Source organism: Uranotaenia lowii, chromosome 2, assembly GCF_029784155.1.
Source record: "Uranotaenia lowii strain MFRU-FL chromosome 2, ASM2978415v1, whole genome shotgun sequence".
Classification (NCBI taxonomy): domain Eukaryota; kingdom Metazoa; phylum Arthropoda; class Insecta; order Diptera; family Culicidae; genus Uranotaenia; species Uranotaenia lowii.
This window is the reverse complement of record NC_073692.1, coordinates 250593324-250620164: the sequence shown is the minus strand read 5'-3', so window position 1 is coordinate 250620164 and position 26841 is coordinate 250593324. Positions and strand designations below refer to the sequence as shown.

Below are 26841 nucleotides of genomic sequence, written 5' to 3'. Positions count from 1 at the left end.
GTTGTGTTTAAAAGAAAGAAACGCCTTGAAAATGTAACTCAAATTTCTAACAAGATAGAGTCACATTCTATGAGGATGTCTACGAAGAAGTGAAAAATTCCATTTAGATGTACAGCTGCAGTTGGTTTCATATTGGGAAAATTGTTATTAATTAATCCGCACGATTGTCACGGCTATTAGGTTAATCCAAGTTCTTGACTGGAAATTTGAAACTAAACAATTGACCATTCAAAAGGATACAGTTACCGCAGATGAACAGAATGATGAAATATATGCTGGCTAGTATTCCAATTGACGCCACTCCACCATAGGCTTGAATTCCATCGTACATAACCATGTTCCAGTCCTCACCTGTTAGTATCTGAAGGAAAGAATGATCATTTTTTTAAAAAAGCTATGTTAAATTTGATTTAAAAAAATAGGGTAGTAGCAATGGTTATTTCATAGGTATGAACTATTGAACATTGGTAAAACACGAATAATTTAAAACCGCTATATGAAATAGATGAAAAACAAAAATCTTTGTGAAATTCAAATATCACAGCATCTTCTTACACTTTTAAAAAAATCCACAAGAATTTCTGACAAGAAACTTAAGCACAAATTTTGTAGTTCTGCTAGGGAAACAGACTTTTCTTCCCTAATAAATATGTGTTTATTATGAGCCTACTTGGTTGAATTCCACTGAAACAAAGACTTTGATTGAGGGTAGAAATTACGTCTTTTTATGTCTTCTGCAAGCATTATGGCAGCTTTCATCATCAGCTCTTATGTATGGTAATTTAAAAAATAGAAGTCAGAGATGACAGGGATTCGATCTCATAACCATTGGTATAGCAGTATTGAGTTATGTCCACTATGTCATAACCTGTGCTCTGCTCTATATAAATATGGCATTTTAAATCTTTTTTGAGGCAACACTTTAAGTTTACACTGATATAAACATGGTTGAAGCGCATTTCTAGAGCAAGTTCACTGTTGTTGGGAAAAAGTGGTAGAAATTTGGGCACTTGCAGCACATTTTGAAAATTTTACCATTCAAAAATGTTTTCTAAATCTTTGGGCGTTGTATTTTTTACAACACTGTTTCTATTTTAGCCGTATGTGATAGAAATCGAGATATTTCTGCATCACAGCATGCGAAAATAGAACATGTGTTGTAAAAAAAATTGAAGGCCGAACTGAATTGAGGATCATGAAAATGTTTTTGCATGGTAAAGTTTTCAATATGTGCCACAAGTGTCATGATTTCTACAACTTTTTCCCAACACCAGTGAACTTGCTCTAAGTAAAATTACCTCTTTCAAAATTTAATTTAGCAATATTTGTATAAATTTGACCATAACAAATGAGACCAGATCGTTTATTTAACTTTTTTCTTGCACTTCTTATTATTTGTACGATTTAAATGTGACTTTTCCACAAAAAATAAAAGGGAATGCATTTTGCATTGAAAATTAACAAACTTTTTTTCTCTAGAGTTGCAGAAATAATAGATAGAAGTTTGAACTTCACAACGCTGTCTCTGTGTAGTTTTTTTACCTCTTTCTATTTCTAACTTGTACTATATTTTCTTAATTGCATAATGTGTACCTTTAGTAAATTACTGTTAAGGAATTCGCCGGTTCTGTAAGATGGTGCTTTTACTCTATTTTTACTTCGTTTGTACTATCTATCTTTGAACTTACCTGGAAAACTGTTAGAAGACTTTGCACAAAGCTGTCAAAGTTGGATCGTGGTTTATCAACGGCCTTGTTGAAGTTGAATTTGCCTCCGAACACTTGCATACCGAGCAAGGCAAATATGACAATGAAAAGGAACAGCAACAACAGTAGAGATGCGATTGATTGGATCGAATTCAAAAGAGACGCCACGAGGTTAGACAAAGATTGCCAATATCTGAAATTTAAGAAAAAAAAAACTCATGTCAAGTGATACCTTTACGCTTCGTTCCATAATAATCTACAATCATACTTTGTAACTTTGAACACGCGGAGCAATCGAACACACCGAAGAACCGACACTCCCAATGGCGGCATGATTTGTGTGCTAGTCAATATCATCTCGCCTATACTGCCAATGACGACAAAACAATCGAAACGGTTGAAGAGAGATACAAAGTATCCCTGAAATCCCAAACTGTACATCTTCAGTAACATTTCCATGGTGAATAACGCAACGAAAAACATGTTTGTGTATTCTGAAACGAGAACGGAGAAAAAGTTAATATTAGTAGGTTGTTTATTTGTGTTAAAGTATTATAAAAAGCCTGATGTTTTACAAATAAGTCTTATCGTCGTTCAAATTACAATACTCATTAAAAAAAACGATGAAAATTGTATGCTTTCAACATAATTTTTTTTAGATGTGAAGGTCATTTAAAGATAAATGTACATGTATAAGTTTGACCACTCCAAAAAATAAACTTTAGGGGTTTGGAAGGTCAAAATCATTAATTTTAAATGTTGATACATAAATACTGCATTCAAACATTCATTTTTTACTAACTTTTCACATTTATGAATTGAAGAATGTGCCAGGCTGAAAGTTTAATCCAAACATAATTTCAAAATTCAACGAATTATGTTCATTAAAAAATGTTCATAAAAAAAACAAATTTATGTCTATACTGGCAATACCGCCTTCTTTCGGCAAAGTTCATAAAAAGTCTTGGCTTAAGACTGAAATTTTAGATTTAAAACATTTGTTACCCAACCAATTTCAAATAAGGTTTCAAAAAAGCCCAACAGAAGGCTAAATATGACATAGACTTTTTCAGGATACGGTGAGCAAAAAAAAACTTTTATATGTGTTGTGAGCCTACTCGGTTGAATAATTCTACTGAATCAAAGCAACCAAAGATTCCTTTTATTTCAACGGTACAAAGAAAGTTCAGATATCTACCGATATATCGATAGCAACTTACTATATTCTTCAGTGAGCGATTGCTTTGATTCAATACATTGTTTAGTTCTTATCGATAAACAAAAAAAAGCGCAAGAATTAAGTTTGATGATAGCATTACCTCCTTTTTTAAGAACCAATCTGGCGTACCTGAAGGAAGTAATTTGGGCTCCGCACTTTTTACGACCTAATATTCAGTTTTTTTTTTTCTTTAATGGCCCGCCACACTCCCCCACACCAAAAAACTCAATTTGAGCCTCCTGGTAATGGACACATCAGTTCTCGGCACGTCTGGCAGCTAAGATAAAAGAATTCAAGATCGCGTTCAAAATTTACTCATGCCGAGAACTCAATTTTTTTTTATTTAATGTGCGAGGTAATGTAACTTTAAGCAAAACAAATAACACTAAAAGTGAATCTCAGTGGAAAAAGTTTCCTTTGAAGAGATCCACTTAGAAAAAAGGGAATTAAATTAAATAATTAAATAACTACTTATACTAATACTAATACATATAATTATAAGCAAAAAAAAATTAAAACTTATAATTAGGATTGATTAAGGAAAATATATAAAAAAGCTGGCTTAAGGCGATCCAATGGAAGGTCTCAAAGTCCTTATAAGAAACTTTACATTAAAATACCAAATTAATATTACGCAGCTGATTGTTTTGAGCAACTCGGATTAACAGTCAGAATATTGTAATTTGAACCCGTGCATCAGAGTAGAATTACATTTGCCGATTTTCAGCAAAGAACTTCAGGGCCCATTCGAGGACTTAACAGTCTTTTCGCTAAGTCAAATTTTAAGATTCTGAACAACTTAATTGAAACCGGGAATCAATCAATCATTGCATTCTTTGACAGTGATCCAACTAATCTACGATTAAAAACCCCATTTCTAACCTATACCTTAAAAATTTCTCACGAACACATGTGTTCCCTTGGAAAACATATATGCACTCTAGGTAAATATCATAGAATATATCACGATTTAAACTCACCTTGAAAATCGTCCAACCACGGAGGCTGTTGGTAATGTTCTGTGGCTAAAACTCCAGTGTTTAAAAATACCAGGATAATAATTAACCAGTAAAACGCTTGTGATTTCACTGCTTTGCGGCATGCTCGTCGAAGTCTTCGATTTACCCGGTCTATACTTTTGCGCTTTCTTGCCAACCATGATTCTTGTTGTATTTCGCCTTCTTCGCCCAACTGCTCGGACAAATCGATTTCGTTCGCTGTAATCGATTTGCCTTCTTGAGCCAAATTGGCTTCATTCTCCGGATCGATGTCTTCAGCCTGAGTTATCCAGTCCAGATAACCTCGCAGATCTTCTTCAATTTGTTGCTTTTCGCGAAGTTTTTGAAAATCACCGCGGTTCTTGGCTTTATTTCTTTCTTTAGAAAATTCACCGCTCAACACACCGAGAATAAGATTCATGACGAAAAATGCACCCAGTATAACCATCGATATGAAATAAACCCACTGCCAAGTGCTTCCCATTGCGTCTTGAATCTGAAATACATATTTTTAAACTTTATATCGTAAAACTTCTGCGTGTCATGTATAGTTTACTTACATAATACAACATGTCGGTCCAACCCTCGAGTGTAACACATTGAAAAACCGTTAACATAGACAATCCAAAGTTATCAAAGTTGGTGATTCCAAAGTTGGGCCCTTCCCAATAGTACTGACAAACCATATCGGAAGATATACTGTCGCACTGGAACCCATCATCTCCGCAAGGATGTGGATCATCCATTATTTCACCTATAAAAAAAGAATTTTTTTTTTATCAATGTTTCTACGCCTGTAAGCATAGGATTTGATCATATTTAATCCTCACCTGTGCTGTTGTGAAAACAGGATTTATGAAGCTTTCCAGAGAATAGCTCCAGTCCGATGATTGCGTAAATTATGATAACAAATAATACTAGCAGAGCAATATGTAATAAAGGCACCATTGCACGCAAAATTGAATTGAGCACAACTTGTAAACCTGAAACGAAAAACAATAAACATTTTTTTACATTGTTGTATTTCCCACAAACAGTGTTTGTTCCAAAAAAGCACTTTCATCAATTTTGACATAAATAACATCGAACTGCTAAGGTTCTTGAAATCAAACGCGATTTCAAGCATTCAAATCAATCTGCTCTGATGACGTCCAAAACAAAGGCGTAGAACTGAAGGAGATTTAGTAGAAGCCTTAGACATCTTCTGGGGCATTAGGAAGGTCGTCGTCGGGCTGAAACCACTTATGGGAAGTCCTTGAACATGAGCCACTGTGAGTTCGTCGAGTCAGGAACCAACTGGATAAGAACATTGGACTGCAGCTATTGGGAGAATGTCGAGCTGAAGTCACGGAAGGTCGTCGAGCTAGGGCCATTTTGGATGCCTTCGAACAGGGAAAAGTTATCGAGTCGAAAGGCCGGATGTCAAGTCAAAAAAGATTGTGGTCGAAAGGGAAGGAAACCGCAAGAAAATTTGGTAGCGATGGGAAACGTTCATGTTGAGGAGAAATAACCCTATTTTCAAGAAAAATCCACTGGATACAGTTGTTGAACTGCGAATTTTTCTGTTGAAGTGGGATAAAACTCAAAAAACAATCACCTCAGAACGAATTTTTCACTAGCTTTTACTGCTGGTGATAGGTTTAAGCCTCGACTATCACCAGTGGAATCGTCTGGCGAGGCAAAAACTTAATATTATAAATACAACAGTATGAATGATACTTACTTGGCACACCAGAAACTAGACGTAAAGGCCTGAGCACTCGAAAAGCTCGTAGAGCCTTTACATCGAATCCTTCTTTCATCAAACTAGATAGTGCAGTGGAAATCATTCTAGAAGCAACAAATTAAATTAGTATACGTTACAAAATGTTGATATAGTACTTACCCAATAACAACGATAGTGAAATCAAGAATATTCCATCCATTCCGTAGATATGATCCAGGATGTAGTATAAAACCATATGCTATAAGTTTCATAAAACATTCCGATGTAAAAATTACTAAAAAAATATATTCAATTTTCTCTAGTGCAGCATTTGTGGTGTTCGAATCACTATTTGGGAAAGGTGTATACACAGCTAAGGCTACGCAATTCGCGAAAATAGTACATAAAATGAGATACTCAAATGGCCTGAAAGATAATAATAATTATTTAAAAAAATTACTTCCAATCTAAATGGAATGATTCAATAAAAAAAAACTTACTTCCACTCGACTATATCTATGCAGAGTTTGCGTATAGGGTTTTTCAGAGTCAAACAAAAAAGAGCTCTCAGGGGACGATCGGGTTGCGGTTTGACGCCAGCCCTCCGCGTTGGTTTTTTGGGGGCAGTTGGAATAGCTGCTGGGGGAACGTCTGAGGCTGCCTGAGCGGCCTGCGATGGACTCGTTCCTACATCTATCCCCGAACCGGGAGTGTCCTGGCCATTCATTCTTGCAGCTGCTTGACTCATGGCAGTTGTCGATTTCAGTGTTGCTTGCCACACATCGGACAGCGAATGACGTCGGCGGCTGAAAAATCTCGAGCCTCTGGTTTTGGATTTTTTCTTCTTCTGATTGTCTTTTAATCCATTGGTTCTACCCAGCAATCCAACAATGAAACTTTTATTCCTTTTATTATCGCCAGACTTGAGGCTCACTTCTATCCTAAAACTTGATTCTGTCCTTTCAACTGTTGGTTTCTGTGTGCTTATCGGAACCACCAACGAAGATTGGGAATCTGCAAGCATTGAGGAGAGATTATTTTAAAAGATGCTATCATTTATGATACGAAAATATTTTTTTTTAACATTTGCCAACGTGTTATCTTAGTAATTCAATATTCAAATTAAATCCAATCATAGTAATCAGGATTGTTAGTTGAAAGATTTACATTCATTCTGTAATCACAAGACACGAATGCCACCTCAAGGATGGTAAAGTGTCATTAGTAAAACCTTTAATAAAAAAATCGGTAATCACCATTCGAAGAATAAAGTCATATTCAACAAGGTCTCTTATGAATATAATACAAAAAGACAGAATTAAAATTAACGTTCTTGGTGGACAGTAACATTAGTAAAAGTCTATTAAAAGCTAAATCAACTCAAGTTCTTTTTTCAGAGTTTCAAAATCAACTTTCTCGATTACCAAAAATAGTCATATGATTTTAATAATTATGAATTGACATGAAACGGAAAAATTGTACGGAAAAATGTAGCTCCAAACTAAATAAACAGTATTTATTATCATCATGTTTATTATGGACGATGAATTATATTCGTTATTCAGGTGTTAATTATGATTAATGGGATTATTCAAGTTTAATTAGTATGTCTAATTTGGCTTTTTAATAGAGATTTAAGTAAGCATCGTTTGCCTATAGAGGTGTTTGACAGCCGCTTCCGAAAATGTTTAAAATCTGCATGGAATTTCAAAAAAAATCAAAATAGTAGAAACTACTGAAGAAACTAGAGGTTCAGTGAAAGTCGTAAAACATTGACTGAAAATTGAAAAGAACTGAAAAAGTTTATAAGTTATATCGATGGTGATCAACAGAAATATTTAAGAAAAATACAGCATACAAATCCCTCTTTGCTGCAAAAGGGTTAACTGTGTCAAAGTTTGGATTTCCTTTTTGAGTTAACGTCAAACTTTGGAAGTTTCTAGTGAGATCCATCCAATTTTCTATTCTTTTTATGATTATAACTTTAGAAATTCTCACTTTATGACGAAACTCTATACAAATCATATAATGCGTTTGACAAATTCCACGCTTCGTTCTTTTCTTGTTTCTGTATCTTTTGTGTTTTCATCACCTGATTAGCCTAGCCGTAAAAGTATCTTCAATGCATGTTCTATATAACATATAATATGTAGTTATCTTGCTAAAACATCAACTAATCCTCAATAAACATAAATTTATAGTTAAAAAAAGGTTGACGATTCTATCCGAAGTTGAATTCTGTGGTTAATAGCTTAAACTATTTCAAAGTAGAACAAATACATTTTTAATGAAACCTTTTTCCATATTAACTTACAATTATTGATAGTAGAACAGTCATAGTGCATAAAAAATTGTATTTTATTTGGAATCATATCACAAGGATTCAGAGACATTTGAATTAGATGCCGAATGAGGGTTGGTTTAAAAAATAGAATCTCTTACTCGATAATCACAGCATTTTTTTCAATATGCTGAGTTACACTTGTGTTATCAATCATGTATATTATACTTTTTTCACATCTGTTTACACATAAAAAGTAATTTTATTAAACTCACTATTTCTTTAAATACACTCACCCAAGTTGTTACCGCGATCCATCTTTGCTAGTTTTACGTTGTTCTTTAGCAGGAAATCATTAGTAAGTTGCCTTTTATAGCTTCTATTTATCTCCATGTACAATTATGATATACAATTTTCACCACCTCTGCCTTAACATTTTCATGTTTATCATATGCTTCATTTTTTATTCAATTTTGGCATGATATCCATGCTTAATCGAGCATGAATGAACTTAACAAAACACAGCTTTGAAGCTAAAGAATATCCGTAAGAATTATTCCAATACATAACTTGCAAAATGTACCCATGATTCTTAATTTATCTTATTTTTCAGAATTTTTACTATCCGACGATATCGAAAAATAAATCGCTCATGAACACAGAGTACCTATCTGTGCTAGCTGTCAAAAAACAATCCGATGCGCAGAATCGGAAATTCCACATTCTGAAGGGAAGTCTGAATGCATTTTCAGTGAATTGATGATAAGTTACCACGTAAAGGTAAAATCCGATGAATTCAAACAAAAATGCTAAACATGAGTATGAGCTGAGCACAGCATCTGAGAAATTTGTTATCATACTGCAAGCCTGTGCTATTGGGTGGGAAAGAGGAGAGTGGCAAAATTCGTGAAATTGAATTATGAATTAGAGGTTTTTTTTTTAATCTAAATAGTCAATTGCTTTCGATTTTTGCAATTTGAAAAGTCCTTATTTTTTATGTTTTTGGATTTCGATTTCGAAGTTTTGAATTCGAAAACAATGGGCCGCTTCTGGAAACTTCAAGTCTGAAATTCATTTTAAAATTCGTTATCATGGGTCACAGCCATTGGTGACAAGTTGAACTTGAAATGTGGAAAGAAAATCATAGAAATCTATTTGCAAACTTTTAAAATGGTTTACACTAAGGTTTTTTACGCGGTTTGATTTTGCTCAGTTGTTCAAACACGGCAATTTTTACACGTTTTTTTTCATCAGCACGTTTCCTTCACACGGCTCTCGCAAATTCACACGTTTTTTGAGAGAAAATATTCCAAGTCCAATACGTTAATGACGGTTATTGTACCGCGCAAAAAAACCTTAGTGTTCAGCCTTTAAAAATATGGATATTTCGAATTCCCAAAACTTTGTTGGTTGTTTTTACTGCTGAAAAAAGCAATCATAATTTTTCAAGCGATTCATTCAATCATGAATTAGCTTAACAAGTTTTAATTTTGTATGGAAATTTGTATAGGAGACCAATTTTTTTCAATAAAAAATCACTAAAAAATAATTTTTTGGATTTTTAATATTCTAGTTGGTATACTGGTTGGTTCTTGTAGTACATTTCAGATGATCAAATAACAAACCTAACTTGTACCCAAGGATGGTTATTCGATGTTATACAAAAGAAAAATACCAACTATATTTTTGGCAACCTTGGCAAGAACTTTCCATGAAATTATTGAAAGCTCTAGCTCATGTAATTCTTAAACACTTTTCAATGGATTAAGATGTTTAATTTCGAAATGATTATAACCTTTTTCATAAAATACTTCGCTTGTTCTCATGTTAGCAAAAATAAAGCTTAAGAATATGCTAAACTAATAACTTAATTTTTAAAAAATCTTAGAAAAATGCTAATTGAGATCGTTGCAAAACGATAAGCTTTGACATTTTGTTGTAGTATAATTTGGAACATTAAATGAAGCACATACAAAAAGTGCTATAATTAAATTGAGTAGACTGAAAAAACAACACATAAACTATCAATTGTAACAAGACAAAACTAGAAATGCATTCAAAATCAATTGCTTCAAACCTCAAGTTTATAGCATTTTTCTTTTTCGTTTTCATACTCTATTATCAAATCTGTAACATCTTTTGAAAACAGATTTTTTTAAAAAGGTTTTTTTTTTGCTTTTTTTAAGACAATACATTTAAAAGATTTTCAAGCATCGCCTTCCAAAATTTATGCTTTTCAGTATAACTCAAATTAAACTTACAAAACCCGATCTGCCTGTGATTGAGAAATCCAGAGACAAAACATTGTTTTATAAATCTGTGAACGTAATAAGCTTTTTGTCCTTCAGCTGGCTTTATCCCAAATCTTAGAATGATTTTTTCGTGAAAACAACCAAAGAAGTTATGTTAGCTGTTCAAATTCATATCGTTAAAAAATTCTGCATACGAAACAATATACCCAAGCAATAGTGCAAATGATTCAACAAAATCAGGTAAATCATTTAAATTTTAATAAAGACAATTCAAGATTAAATTTAACAACTGATAATAATTTTAAGGAACTTTGCGTCTAATTTAATTCCCGATTTGATTCAGAAAATCTGCTTAACCCTTTAATGCATATTTTTTTTGTTTCGATTATACCTAGTCTTTTTACCATCTTTATGGCATTCGCTACTCTATCAACGTTACAGTTGGCGGATCGTTATTGAAAAACTTATCCGGTACAACTGTGTTCGATGTTTACTCTTGGGCTCGGACTCGCGGACATCGGCTCAGGAGACAACAGACATGCCAACTGAGCTATACCACAAGCCCATAACACTTTAATGCATAATGTTGTTTTAAAACAACAGTGAAATAAGTCAATTTTTATGCATACCTTCTCAAATAACTCACATATGATTGGAAAATCAGTTCCAACAACATCCTGGGCTGATTTCCTGTAATCTCTAGCACAACTTTAGTGAAGGAATGTTCCGTGAATATCAATGTGTTGTAGATAAATATTATAAATAAGAGATAAATTTGAGTTGCATAAGGCATTAAAGCAAATATAATAATAGGAGGAATATTCATCACTCCCCAGAAACTTGAAGGACACATGAAACGCGCCTCCATGTGAGGAAAGTTCTTACGAACATGAATAAATGCTATCGAGAAGACCTAAGTTGCCTTAGACTAAATTTCGAAAGCTTCTGGCAAAAACTGTTAAGCTCATTATCACAAAAACTTTGTGTCCCAATCTGACAATTATACTAAATACAACACAAGTTTATCTACTTTTTTTTTCATAATATCTTTCATGAAAAGTAAGTTGACTTCGTTAATAAATTTTATACTCAAAATATGATTTTGATTTATCGGTTCAAAATGTTTTGGAGTTTTCAAAAAATCAGATGTGCCTAAATGAAAAGAATTAAAAAGAGCTAATTATACACGAAGAATTTTTTCCTTTACCAATTTATTCATTTTTAGAGAAATGCTTATTTCTATTTACCAAACGTGCTCCAGATAATAATAATAATAATGATGATGTTGTCATCAATAAATCTCAAATCATATTGTAGAGTGGATTTTAAGATCAATTTACTTAGTAAATTGTTGCGTTCATATGATTTCTTTTTTGAAATATTCAGTATTGTCCGAAAAGTGAAATTTCCATCAATGATTGTTCCAATTCAAATGACATTAGAATTTCAAATTGTAGATTAATTAGCATACTCCGTCAGTCGGGCTTTTTTCCATTCGGCAGAAAACAACACAAATTGAAAACCATAGCAACATACTTTGCTACACGAAGAAATGTTGGAGTAGGCTGAAATTCCTATGTTGAAAATTAAACATAAACAATTAAATATTAAATATAAACAAACATGCGTGGTCATAGAAATATAAGTGCAAACACGAACTTTTGTAGTTGAGACGCGAACCCACGGTTGATGGAAAGAATGTTCAGAGTTTCCTCAGTACCTCAATCCCTCAATGCTTGAAATTTCCTTCTAGTAAGAACTTTCTCCAGGAGGTGGTGCTGATATACATGTCCTTGCTGAAGTTTATGAAGCATGCTGAGAGTTACCAATGTTGATTATAATATGTTTGATTAAAGGCTTAAATATGAAACATACATTTTAAATCAATATCAAGATTGATATTGATTTAGCAAACTTACGATTTTTACAAAATTTATAGTTTTTAAAACCTCGTACTGTAACTTAAATATAATTTTCAGACAATATTCAACTACAACATTTCTGTTTTGAACATGCTTCTTGAAAGACTGTAGATCAGTCCCTCAGTGTTCAAGAAAGCTGAAGTCAGAAGCTATACACAGCAAAAAAAATGTAACGATGGACGATGTAATTTCGGGGGATTACGGGTTTCTGTTGCAATAATACATCTAAATGATGTACACAACTCGAATACGTCGTAGCGTGTAATATCACAACCTTCTATGCGCATCAATTAGTCAATGTTTTCCTTTTTTGACGTTCAAATTTAATTTCATCTCAAAAATTAAGAAACGGATTACGGACCTCAGCTGTAGTTGTTTGGCTTGTAAGTCCAACCAAAATTAATTTAAAATATAAGCAAACCCACTGCTTCAAAAACAAATTTCATTATATTTCATTTTTTAGGAAATTTGGCCCATATGGATAAGCGATACGAAAAATATTCTTTGTCTCCAAACAGCCGGGTACACCAAATTAGGTACCTTTTGCAACTCAAGTTATGTGCAGGTATTTGATGTAATATCGCAATACTTTTTTTTTGCTGTGTACGTTGTGCATAAGGATATTTTTTTTTTTGAGATCATGACCACACAAAATTTAAAAGAGTGGTGTTAAAACCGTACTCATCTAACCGATTATACTTGAAGTTAAATCTCATGATGGTTTTGCTTCTTTATTATCAGATTTAACCAGCAGACATTCCAGTAACAACGTTTTTAAGTGGCACAAAAATAATGAAGTTTTGTTCATTTCAAAACCAGTTGAATCCCCCAAATTGCCCTCAGTTTCTTTCAAAAGAGAAGTATTAGGCCAAAAAGTAGCGAAAATTGAAGAAGGGGGATGCAGCTATGCAAAATACAGATTTGACGAAAAACTTTGGGAAAAACTGAACAACAACTAGTGAAATCTTTATGTCACATATCCTTAACCTGAACTATAGTTTATAACTGACAGGCTCACGTACTCCTAACAATAAACATTATTCATTAAACAATAACATGACTGATAAAAGTGCTGGCCGACGGAAGATACCAAGAACAATGAAAAATATTTCTTTCAATAAACGCTTTTTTTTTCAAATTTTGTCATGAATTCCCATCAAATTACCTTTAATTGGATTGAACATTCACACATTATTAGCAGATATTTTCGCGAGTAACGCTTTTCTGAAAAGAATTTAGAATAAGTATTCATTATAAGAATTTTGGCATAATGAACCAAAATTTAGGAACGGATCATGAATGCAGAACGAAAAAAACCATCAGATAGATATTAACAGATTCAGACTCAATTTACTTGAAACGTATACTGGATTTATCTGTTTTTTTTTTTCGTAAGAAATAATATAAAATTGATAACTGGAAGCGCCTAGTTCTGCTGGTAATTTAAATTGATTAAAAATCGATATATATATATATATATATATATATATATATATATATATATATATATATATATATATATATATATATATATATATATATATATATATATATATATATATATATATATATATATATATATATATATATATATATATATATATATATATATATATATATATATATATATATATATATATATATATATATATATATATATATAGAATATATATATATATATATATATATATATATATATATATATATATATATATATATATATATATATATATATATATATATATATTTTGAATGTGCTTATGCAAAATTCTGAATTTATTTCCTGAAGTTATACTACTATATTAATGTGATTGTGCATAACTTTTAACAGTTCATATTTAAAGAAAGATGAATAAATACTGAATGTTTATTTTATTTCTTCGCACTAAATTTAATTTCTCTTTCTGTGCTGTGTATCTGTGATCTGAGTTTTTAGCATGTTTCTGAAATCTGATTTTGAAATTTCCGATTCAAATTGTTATATTGAACTATGATTTCAAAATTTGGATTCCAATTGCAATTTAGATTTCAGTTTCTGATTTCAGATTTTGACTTAAAATTCAAGTCCAAATTAAAAATCAGATTCCCTTTTTAAAAAACAGATTTTGTACATCAGAATTAAATTTTGAACTTTGTCTTGATTTCTTATTATGAATTAGTAATATTGATTTATGGTCGCTGATCAAAAAGGTTTCTTTCTTATGTGATCAGCGGTAGAGAAAAGAAAGATGATGATAATTTTCCAAGACTTTGGGTTTAAATCCACCGGGAGGCAGGCGAATTATTCCTCTACCTTTCAACATTAATTTTGCATTTTCTTATCAATTTGCTGAAATTTCCATTATGTGAATAAATGGGTGGAAAGATTGCATGAGAGATGGTTATTGAAAAAAAAAACATACGAATGAAAACTTGAAATCACAACAAACGAGCAATAAAAAAATGTTAACTGTAGGAACTCCACGGAAGCGGGAGAGGAGGGGAGTGGTGGAGTGCGAAAAAGCCATCCATATCGGTCACTAATAAATACTTTTCTCTTTTCCACCTGCACTACTGCACTATGTGGGTATGTACTGAACACCAATTGTGAGCTTCATATGTAACATGTCATGGAAAACGCGTATGAGGATTAGTGAAATCTACACTAAATAATTAGAGGATTTTTTTCATTTGTTTCGATTTTTAATCATATATGTTAAGCTTCTCGGAAACGTTAGTTTATTTACGTGCGTAAATCATCTGCATACGCATGCGTTCAATTTCAATGTGTCTTACGAATTGTTTTTCAAGGAAATAAAAATAGACATTCAATTAAAAATGAATCGATAGTGACGAACTATTTCATATAAAATAACCGAATTTGCTCGACAATGAACGATTTTGGCTGGATCATTTCATTCTTCTTTTAACGGGCTTCAAGTTAAGCCCATTTATGATTATACACTCTTTTCGCTTTTGTGGTTTCAACTTACCATTTAATTATTCTTATTCTATTTTACCACATGTATACATCCATTGTGCTATTCAATATATACTTTTCAACACAGCATTCTCATCAATTTTCTCCAAAATGTACAAAAATTAACGTGACTAATATACTGTCTTCTAATCGTTGTTAAGTTTTTCGAAAGCTAGCTAGAACTAAACCCAGAAAATTAAGAATATGGTAAAACGTCTCTCTGCGCAGGCGTTTTCACGTGGACAGGGTGAGTACGTTTGCCAATTCAGCTTAGACATTTTCTTGAATCCATGTCAAAATTTTCCTCGTTTTTTCATTCGACTGTTACTTTGGGGATGTTTGGTTTGAGGGCTTGCTTTTGCAACAAATATCCTGATTCGTTTTGGAGCATTGTAGGATTTGATTCTGCATTGAAACTGATGTTTGCTCTATATATGTTGTAATTTGCCGGAAATTGCCAAAGTAATTAAATTATAACTTATCATAAAGGATCGAACAAAAAATGAATTTATTGCCAGAATACAAAATAAGAAAAAATAATAAAATTCGAAATAGAAATTTTTGAATCGAAATTTGAAATCAGAATTGAAAATGAAAAACCTCTCAGAGTTTAAACTATGAAATGCAAACAGAACTTCAACTCGTAAAAAAATTTGGAATTCAAAATGTTGGATTACGGTAAAATTTAAGCATAAATTACAATTCGGTCGAATATTGTGAGATAGAACATTTAAAATAATAACAAAAGGTAATTTTTTAAATAACCTTTGGGGCCGTTCACATACCACGTGGACAACTTAGGGGGAGGGGGGTGTATGGAAATGTCCACGCTTGTCCACGGAGAGGGGGGTAGGGGTTTGGGTCATGTCCACGTGGACATACTTCCTGTTTGAATCATAGAATTACAAAGCTAATCAGTTTAAGTTTAAACAATCAAAAGCCACTTGAAAGCAAGTAATAAATACGATTATTAAGAAAATTAAAATTTTAAAATTATTTTATATCAGGTTAAGCTATTTTTTTTTTTTTTTCAATCAGCCATTCCAATAACAGATAGGCAAAAAGTAGTGTTTTCTAACTGTCAAATGAGTTTTTGAAAAAAAAACAATTTCAAATCTGTCCACGTGGACATCCGGGGAGGGGGGTAGGGGTTTGCCAAATGTCCACGCTTGTCCACGGAGGGGGAGGGGGGCGTCAAAAATATCATTTTTCTGTCCACGTGGTATCTGAACGGCCCCTTTCTTTATTTCTTCCATCTAAATACCCCTCCTGTTTTAAATAACGTTGCCTGGAGATGAACTTCATAGGTTCAGCATTGCATTGGTCTAAAGCTGGCTTCAGATGGCATTGGAACAAAAACAATTGCTTGTTTTTCAGTTATTTATTATTGAATTCAAGATCTTTCTTTATTTGTTGAGCGTTTTCTTCATACTTTTAAGAAAAAAAAGGAAAAAACTATTCGTCGCGGTTTTTTGCTTGAATTTTCACTAAAACACGGCTCATTAGGCGGCGCATCATGCAGTCCATCGTTTTAGCTATCTTATTCCACCAAGTCTTCATCTGATTGATGTCTTTGACAACCTTTCCCTTTGCCTTGAGTCTCCTCTTCATTATTGCCCAGTATTTCTCAATAGGACGGAACCGGGGGCAGATGGGTGGATTAAGGTTTTTCCAAAAAAAAAAACTGGACCTCTTTATCTGCATACCATTCTTGAACGACTTTGCTACAATGACAGCTTGCCATATCTGGCCAAAACATTACGGGATGGTCGTGGTATTTTTGGTATAGTTCCGTCGTCATTGTCTTATTTGTAACGATGACTTTCGTTTTTTTTTGCCACAGCCCACAGCTACAAATGCTCTGCCAAATTATAAATTTTCGTGCAAATTTGTCGGTAGAAACAAATTTAAATTTGGCTTAAACGTCCCCTCGAGCCGTTGCCAAGTAATTTTTTTGACCTGGGATTTGCCCGAAGTCAACCTAGACATATGTAGATTTCATCATGCATCAAAAGACACCCGTCGAACTTGGTCTTATAGCTTCCGAGTACGGATTTTGGCCACACTATTCTGTTTTAAGATTTCACTGTTTGCTAGCTTGATGCGACTTGATTCCTTCCCGGAGTCGAATTCTCCTCACGGTTCTATGGGCAGCAACGTGGTTCGCCCCACATGGCTTACTTTTGTGTGATGGTAGCTACAATTCTATCTGTATCTACCATTGTAAAGTAGTAGGCCCGTGAGGAACAAAAAGATTAAATGTGATGAACAATTTTTCAAATTAAAATTACCCTTCCGCTCATTTTCAACACCTTTCACCTTATTCTAATCTTCTATCCGTCTATAAATTTTCAATTCTTAAATATTCTTTTTCAAAGAATATAAAATTTTACCGATATAGCCTATAAAATAATTTCATATAAAAAATATTTTTTGTTTTGATTTTTTAAGATAACAGTATTGCACAGTTGTCCAGAACGGGAATTTTGTGAGACAACATAAATAACGCAGAAACTATTGGATTTAGACAAACGGTGTCTTCAGCAAAGATGTTCATCAAATAATTCGCTTTCATAATACAGTATCAGATATTAGGACGTGTCATTTTTCCATGATTTTGACATACAGAGTTTTGGAAAATCATGTTTGAAACTCAGTTTTCTGCTTCTGAAGTTACAGTCCGTTGTTCCAAATCCAACTCTAAGATACAGTTATGAGGTTCGTTTCAATTCTGAGAGCTGATGAAAATTTTAATTTATTATTTTCATTTTACATTCAAATATCATTTTTATAATGTAAATAATACGATAGAAAGGATTGAGACCGCTGTTTTCCGTTCTAATAGTAAGTTATTTAAGAGTTTTTAAGAACAAAATTATGTTTTGTATTTTTCTACACATTAATTCAAATTTCTGACATATAAATATAAAATCAATAAAAACAGAAACGGAATTTCATTAGTTGATTTGCGTGTTACTCCACTCTCGTGTTGACGAGAATTAAACATAGTTTTGGAGATAATAAATTTTTTTTTTAATACAAACAATTTATGAATTAAGCAGTAAAATTGAACAAAATTCAGGCATTTTTCCAATACATTGAAGAGTAAAAGTGAAAGTAAATTTTTCATCAAAGCTCAAAGCCATCAGCAGCGTTCAAATTCTGCCACAGATCCTTAGTAGGCATAGTTTTGCTTACTCTGGAGAACAATCAACAATCAACGGACTGGACTTGTCTCAAGTTTATCGAACAATTTGAGATGCTTACTGCTAAAATAAACGATAATCGAAGATTTTATCTGTGTTTACGTTGGTAAAGCGATACTTTTCACTGATGAAAGACACCGATGTAGAGACAAGGCATTGAAATTTGTGTTTTCAATTATTGACTGTTGGAATCCATCAACAGTCGAAAATTTGACCTGAAAATAAACATAGAAATCTATTATCGACCCAACTCACTGTCTACTGCGCCTAAGGCCGTTTGACGAAATGGCTGACGAGACAACATATGTATCTAATCAATGCATTTTGAGGGTAATACGCTTTGAACATAAGGCAAGAAAGAATTTTATGAATAAACCATGCAACTCAAAATAATTTAAAAATTCATACAAAGTTTTAATACCTTTTGCTGTAATATTTTGACTTTTAAAAATTCTACGTAAATAAGCTCAAAACAAAAAGTTGGGTGGTTTTTGTTTCTTATTCAAATGAACCTTTGAAGTAAAACAAATTTAAGCTTTCATGATGGTTTCATAATTATGGGAAAGTGAAATAAGAGAGTGAAATAACAGGTGAAATATAATAAATATACGATTTTTAACATTAAAACTTCAAATCTAAGCTCTAATTAACATCTTAAGAGCAAATCGATGATCTTAAAACAGATTAGATAATATTTATCTAAGGAATGAAATTCCTCCATATTATGGCAACCCTAAATTTGGTTCATAAAGTCATAAACGACATAGATTTTTATAAAACTTCAATTTTGTCGTATGAAAGTTATAGTTTCTATAGCATTTTCAATGAAATTATACAAAAGTATTGCCAAAAAACAGAAATTTTACATAAAACATAAATAGGCGCGTTTATCCCGCACGGTTTGAGGTTCGGCAATTTTGACAACAGTTATAATAAAATAAATTTCTCAAAAACGGAAGGAGATTTCAACAACAAAATTACTCCAATGTATAGAAAACAGATGTGTATAGAGTTTTTGTACACATATTCGATTTTATATTCGATTAAATCAGTATTCTGCTTAATAGGCGCATATAGCCCGCATCCCCTAACTACAACTCTACCTGCTATGATATAAATTTAAGCAACTTGCAACTACTATTGGAACTATTGGAAAAAAAATCTGTAGAATATTCGGCCGTATACTACTGGATATAAGGGTGATATTCGACCAGAACCATAAAAAAAATTCTCAATCGGTATTATTTCCAACTCCTAAATTTATGTACCATCTCGAATTGGGTGTCAGAAAAAGTGTAGCAAATTTAGATTTATGTTTAAAAACAAGCAGTTTGAATCAACACATTATTGGGAATGTTCAATCTTATATCGAATAATTTTTAACTGTACTTGTAAATTTGAGTTTTGATTTTGAATTTAGCTCTGCTTTTGAATTTTCCTGTTGTGAAGTCTGTATCTATTTCACAAAACTGATTTTGAATTTCGATTCTGACTTTGATATCGGAATTCCAAATATGGATCTTATTGCTGAATATTATATCTGAAATTGAAATTTCTGAAATCTTGTTTCAGAATTTAGATTTGGGGTTGACTCTTGAATTTTCAATTTGCATGATTTAGAATTTAGCATTTTAACTTTAGATTCTGAGTTTTCTAAACCGCTTCTTAAATTTTAGTTTCGTGCGCTGAATTCTGTTTTTTCTCATGATAATGATTCCGTTTAATGATAATTTATCAATATTATTTATTTAACTTTTTTTTTTGCAATATTTTTAAAACACTCAAGTTCAAGTTAGGTCTTATTAAACATTAACTTTTCTTCCTTTACTTTTTATGTTATTCGGTGTTATGAACCTGTGGAATATCATCCGCACTTGGGGCCTGGCAACTGGATCTAGAATGAGGAACTACATCGCCGGTGTCATCAAAGGGCTATATAAATCGAGATTCGGGAACGTAAGTGGAGATGGACACTTGCGAAAAGATGAAAACGAGATTTGCAGAGAGGCTCTAGATTGAAATCCAGAAGGTCATGAAAGAAGAGGCAGAAACTCGTGGCAGCGAAGCCTAGCCGCTGAAATCTGAACTGTCGACGAGAATCTTGACTGGGATCAGGTGAAAACGCTGGCTCCAGATCGTAAACAGTGGAGATCTTTTACCACGGCCCTATGCACCGGAGGATCGGCGGTATTGCGGTTACTGGGAAAATTTCTAATCGCGCGACGGTAGGCTTCCGTGCGGTAGGCTAGCCGGAGCATCAAACACAGTTAAAAAATTCACTCTTACTCACTAATTTCATTGAAAAGTTAAGAAGTAAATTCTTGAATCAATCTTCAAATAATTATTTTGCAAGAGAGGACAAAACATGAAGTCATCGGAATGAAATATTATTATTCTTAGTATTCATTGAGATTGAATTAATTACGGGCGTTAAAATTCCAGACAAAACAAAAAACAATCTACATTATTGAAAACACATTTTTACATAGCCTGAGAATCAACGAATTTGGCATGACGAAGATTTTTGATGCGATAAATGCGTCTTTGATACTTTATATGCTGGTCGAATTCAATTATTTTGTCGTTAAAATGTAACAAATCATATATGAGAAGTTAAAAAAAGGAGTTGTGTGCGGTGAATAATCTATTATAGGAAATAATACCATTCGCATCGCAAAAAATTGGACTGCGCACTCATAACTGCGAAATTTGTGCGATCTGTCAAATCAGTATAAAATCTGACGATTTTCTACACGCTAACCGCTTTTCAGTTAAACTTTATACGGATAACTCCGACTGCAAAACATAGCACGAAATCCAACATTCAATGCATGATCGCTACCGTGTCGTCGAACTCTAAACTTATTTAAACAACTACAGGTTTTCATTTTTTTTTGTGAATTTGTCCGCTGATTGACCCCATCGCAAACAGGGTTTTTTTATTATTCATTTTTCCGTGATTTTGACCGCTGATTGACCAAGCTCAAGGCAAACACAATTTTTTGTTTTATAAACAATAGATAATCCGATAATAATATTTTTTTTTTTTTTTTAAATATATCTTTATTAGTACCAATTCATCATTACATTTATATTACATTAATACATTAAATTAGGTGTTCGGTTCAATAATGAACTTTCAGAGCCCTATAGTTTATTAATCACTATAATTTATTTATTTGAATTAATTTTGCTGAGTGCAATCATGTATTTTTATGTAGGAGAACATCCTGTAATGTCAAAAAATATTTTAAACTTACTACTAAAAACTAAAACTATCCTAAATTAAAACTAATTATAGAGAGAACGAATCTCTGCGATGGAAGACTGCATCGATTTGCCTCTGAAGTTGGAGATGATTTTGTTGGCCATCTCTTCGATCGATTCAATGCCCGCAATCCGATGAAGATCTTCGGTGCTGTGCCAAGGTGGAAGCCGCAAAATCATTTTCAGAACCTTGTTCTGAATCCTCTGGATGGCTTTCTTCCTCGTCGCGCAGCAGCTAGACCAAATCGGAACTGCATACATTATCGCTGGTCGGAATACCTGTTTGTAGATTAACATCTTATTTCGCAGACACAACCTGGATTTCCTGTTGATGAGAGAATAAAGAGATTTAGTATATTTATTACACTTAGATTGAATATCTTCAATGTGATTTTTAAAAGTAAGATTCCGATCAAGTGTAAGTCCCAGGTACTTCACGTGATCAGACCATTCTAATGAAACCCCATTAAAAGTTATGGAATGATTTTCATTAGGTTTTAAAAAATTTGCTCTTGGCTTATGGGGAAATAAAATAAGTTGAGTTTTGGAAGCGTTAGGAGAAATTTTCCACATTTTCAAGTAATTCAAAAAGGAATTTAAATTTTGTTGCAATCTACTGCGTACCACCCGTAAATTTCGACCTTTGGCTGAAAGCAAAGTATCGTCAGCAAATAATCTTCTACCTTTTCCTTCTGGGACATCAGGAAGATCAGAAGTAAAAATATTGTATAAAATAGGCCCAAGTATACTACCCTGAGGGACACCAGCTCTAATGGGTATCCTTTCAGAGCATGAATTTTGATAGCTTACTTGTAAGGTTCGGCTAGTCAAATAATTTTGAATAATTTTGGTGAGATATACAGGAAAATCAAATCGAGCTAATTTAGCTACTAAACCTTTGTGCCAAACACTGTCAAAAGCTTTTTCAATATCAAGAAGAGCAACACCAGTTGAATAACCCTCAGATTTGCTAGCGTTAATCATATTAGTTACACTCAAAAGTTGATGTGTAGTAGAATGTCCATGACGAAAACCAAATTGTTCATCAGGGAAAATAGAATTCTGATTAATGTGAATCATCATTCTATTCAAAATAACTCTCTCAAATAGTTTACTTAAAGAAGGAAGCAAACTAATTGGTCGATAACTTGAAGGCTCTGAAGCACTTTTTCCAGGTTTCAAAATTGGAGTTACTTTGGCATTTTTCCATTTATTGGGAAAATAAGCCAAGTGAAAACATTTATTGAAGATTTTAACTAAAAAATTTAAAGTGCTTTCAGGCAACTTTTTAATAAGAATATAGAAAATCCCATCTTCCCCCGGGGCTTTCATATTTTTAAATTTTTTGAAAATCAATTTAAGTTCATCAATATTTGTCTCACAAGAACTTTCAAACACAATTTGCTTAGAAAGAATATCATCAAATTCTAGGGAAATTTGAGCATCAATTGGACTTATAACGTTTAAATTAAAATCATGAGCAGACTCAAATTGTTGGGCTAATTTTTGAGCTTTTTCTGAATTAGTTAAAAGAAGTTTATCCCCATCTTTCAAAGAAGGAATTGGCTTCTGGGGCTTTTTTAGAATTTTAGTTAATTTCCAAAATGGCTTTGAGTAGGGTTTTATGTCCTCTACTGCTTTAGCAAAATTTTCATTACGGATGAAATTTAAACGACGTTTGATCTCTTTTTGAAGGTCGCAATAAATTAATTTCAAATAAGGATCCCTAGTTCGTTGAAATTGGCGTCGACGAATGTTTTTCAGTCGTATCAAAAACTGAAGATCATCATCAATTAAAGGTTGATTAAATTTATGTTTAACTTTAGGTATTGAAGCGGCTCTAGCATTGACTATTGAAGTTGTCAAATTTTCTACAGCCAAATCAATATCTTCTATTGAATTCAATGGAACGTTTACATCTAGATTACGTTCAATAAAATTCATATATCGCTCCCAGTTAGCCTTTTGAAAATTAAAAGTTGATTTTAAAGGGTTTTCAATGGGACTTTGGGATAAAGAAAATGTTACTGGAAGGTGGTCTGAATCGAGGTCCGCATGAGTAACTAATTGACTACAATGCTCGCCTAAATCCGTTAGAACCAAATCAATTGTGGAGGGATTTCTAATTGAAGAAAAACAAGTATGCCCATTAGGATATTCAACAGTATAATAACCTGCAGAGCAGTCATTAAACAAAATATTCCCATTTGAATTTGATGAAATATTATTCCAAGATCGGTGTTTTGCATTAAAGTCACCAATAATAAAAAATTTAGATTTATTTCTGGTGAGTTTTTGTAAATCTCCCTTCAAAAAATTTTTCTGTTCACCGCTACATTGAAAAGGCAAATATGCGGCAACAATTATAATTTTCCCCATAGAAGTTTCTAATTCAATTCCAATTGTTTCTAAGACTTTTGTATTGAAAGAAGGAAGAAGTCTAAATTTGAGACGACTATTGATGACAATAGCTACACCCCCACCTTGTCGATCAAGTCGATCATTTCGTAAAATTTTAAAGAAAGCATTGCTTTTCAAGTTATTGTCTGGCTTTAAAAAAGTTTCAGTGATGGCAGCAATATGTATGTTTTGAGTTTTCAAAAATAAAAAGAACTCGTCTTGGTTAGCCAGCAAAGATCTAGCGTTCCAATTCATAATATTTAAACATCTATTTGGATCCATGAGGGAATCGTAAAGTCATAATAATTTTGTTAGCATAATTAAAAGAAGTTTGGAAAGCTTCAAACATTGAATTTGCTTTCAACATAAGTTGCATCATTTCCATTAAATTTTGATGCAAAAATTTTAATTTTTCCTCAGTAATCTCACCCAAATCAACAAAATTGTTAGAATCAGAAGAGGAAGGAGAAGAAAAAGTATTTGAATTTCGGGGATTTTCCCAAGCCTTCGCATGAACGTTGAGACTTGGTTTTTTCCCATTTTTATTAGTTAAACCTGAAGAGGGAAACCCATTTTCAACCACCTCTGAGAACGATAAACAACGAGTCTGGGGCGCAGAATCAGCCCAGGTAACATTAAAATCACTTCGGGTATTACCCAGCCGTGATTCCAATGTAGACCGAGGCTGAATGCGAACAGGCAGGTTGTTTGCCGGCCCGACGTGTGAAGACGAAAAAGAGGAAGGAGGAGAAGAAACTTTTCTGGAAACTTTGGGATTTTTCCTAGAAGCAATAATTTTTGCCCTGATGGGACAGTCTAGCGAATTCGAGGAATGATTACCTGCGCAATTTGCACACTTAAAAAATTCTGTTTTTGGCTTATCACCACCAAAAAGGCATTTAGATTTTTCATGATCGAATGAGCCGCAAAACATGCATCTGGCATTCATTCTACAATTTTTAGTGCCATGACAAAAAGCTTGACAACGGCGACATTGCGTAATATTTTGAAGAAAATTGGTAGAAGATTTACGAAAAGGTTCGAATTTGACTCGACAATGAAACATAAGACGAGCCTTTTCAAGAATTTGCAAATTATTAACCTGATCCTTTTTAAAATGGATCATATAAAGTTCAGGAGCAAAACCAACACTACTGATATTATTCGTGTTGGTTCTTTTCCTCATTTGAATTACTTGAATTGGAGAAAAACCTAACAAAGAATTTAATTCAGCTGTGATCTCATCCGGTGTCTGATCGCCAGTGAGACCACGAAGTACAACTTTAAATGGACGATCACTTCTAGTGTCGTACGTAAAAAATTGGTGTTTTTTATTATTCAAATAATTTAAAACCTTTTGAAAATCATTAAAAGATTCCGCCAATATACGAGCAGTTCCCCTTCGACCGATCTGAAAAGAAATCTTCACATCCTTGACGGAAGTGACGATTTCTTTTCGAAAGGCATTGAAGTCAGGAATCGTGACCGTTATTGGTGGAATCTTTTCGTTTTTAAGAGTATAAGAAGAAGAAGAAGGTTTCTTAGTACTCTTATCAGAATTAAATATGAATATTTCCTCATCACCGATGTTATGAAGGACATCGAATGAATTGGAAATTTCAACTTTTTTGGCAGATGGCCCTGGATTAGGTTCAGCAATCCGTTTTCTTCCGGCCCTTGAGCCGGCCGAAGACTTCCCCATGCTGGAAAGAAAAGAGAAAATATGAATAAAAGAAAATGAAAATAATTTTAGCACTGAAAAGTGCTGATTGAAATACAGGTAAGGAAAAAATAAATAATGTAAAATGTTCCTGCAGGTACACAGCAACGATACGATGCTCCGGCGTACGTGTTGACGGCTCAACGGTACAGATGGAAGTGACGATAATAATATTTGGTATACATGTTTGTTTGACAACTTTTTATTAAATCATCTTTCAATGTTTTCCGCTTGTTCATCCGATTTAATTTCAGTCGATAAATAATCCTTATGTGAAACAATGCTCATTTTTTTCTTGAATACTGTAATTTTTTTTACAGTGGTACCCTACGGGAGCCCAAATCAGCTATCGCAGAAATAGAAAAAAAGAGTGGATCAGCAATAAGTAAGTAAGTATTATGAACCATCGTTTTTTTTTGTGTATGACATTCTCCAACATAGCTGAACGTTAAACTGATTTGTTTAGGTAGTGCGAGCAAATTCGATTTATTGAAGGAATGTTAAAAATTTGGAAAGTAAATCCCTTTAAAATTTGCAAAATATTCCTAAAATATATCTAAAACCTTAATTATTATTAAAGCGGAAATTTTTGTGTATGACATACTTCACATTTCACGAAAATTGTGATGAAAATGTCTAGGAATTTGCTCGAAGTATTTAACAGATACGAGCAGAGGGAATAACGCAAACATTCCTACGAACCGGAATGTTTGAAAATTTAAAAATATATGGTATAATTTTTTTCGTAGTAATTTATAACTTGAAAATGATTTGTATGAATCATTTGGATTAATTGATTGTATCTTATGATTTTCAACGGGATGATATACGGCATCTGAATTTCTGTAGGGGAGAATGGGGAAACTTGATCCCATGTTCTTGTTTCATTCTTTTTTTTTAACAATTCAGCAACTCGTCTTTTTGCGATTTTCTGACGGCATGTAATTCAGAGTTTATATGCTCCAAAAATAAGAACGATCAATAAATAAATAAACGTAGATAATTTTGAAGCATGTTCTTGGAGCACGAATGGTATTTTTGAAGTGAAAGAGGAGATTCGATCCTTTATCCGGGCGACTCGAATCTTTGGCAAAAATCAACCAAAATTTAAAGAGACTTTTTTACCATATTACTTTTTATTTCAAAGTTTATAAGTGATAGAAAAAGAGAATTCTGAAATTTTGTCTACAACTCTGTAGTTATAGC

The 26841-nt window shown here is 32.9% G+C and overlaps 2 protein-coding genes across 3 annotated transcripts in view; one reads left to right on the top strand and one right to left on the bottom strand.

The window, feature by feature from the left end:
- Positions 1-8576, bottom strand: part of LOC129747863 (muscle calcium channel subunit alpha-1) — a 38163-nt gene extending 29587 nt beyond the window's left edge. For both annotated transcript variants that reach the window (XM_055742239.1, XM_055742240.1), the window contains exons 1-10: positions 8206-8576; positions 6129-6642; positions 5809-6054; positions 5647-5753; positions 4754-4906; positions 4484-4677; positions 3906-4419; positions 1975-2200; positions 1689-1899; positions 241-361 (exon numbers count right to left, since the gene is read on the bottom strand). In XM_055742239.1, the coding sequence (XP_055598214.1) occupies positions 241-361; positions 1689-1899; positions 1975-2200; positions 3906-4419; positions 4484-4677; positions 4754-4906; positions 5647-5753; positions 5809-6054; positions 6129-6642; positions 8206-8302 (2383 nt within the window). In that variant the 5' untranslated portion in view covers positions 8303-8576. The remainder of the gene's footprint in view (positions 1-240; positions 362-1688; positions 1900-1974; positions 2201-3905; positions 4420-4483; positions 4678-4753; positions 4907-5646; positions 5754-5808; positions 6055-6128; positions 6643-8205) is intronic.
- The window catches only part of LOC129747866 (probable tRNA N6-adenosine threonylcarbamoyltransferase, mitochondrial), a 56813-nt gene extending 36348 nt beyond the window's left edge, over positions 1-20465 (top strand). The window contains exon 8 of the mRNA XM_055742244.1: positions 20147-20465. The gene's annotated coding sequence lies outside the window, so the exon portion shown is untranslated. The remainder of the gene's footprint in view (positions 1-20146) is intronic.
- The last annotated feature ends 6376 nt before the right edge of the window (positions 20466-26841 follow it).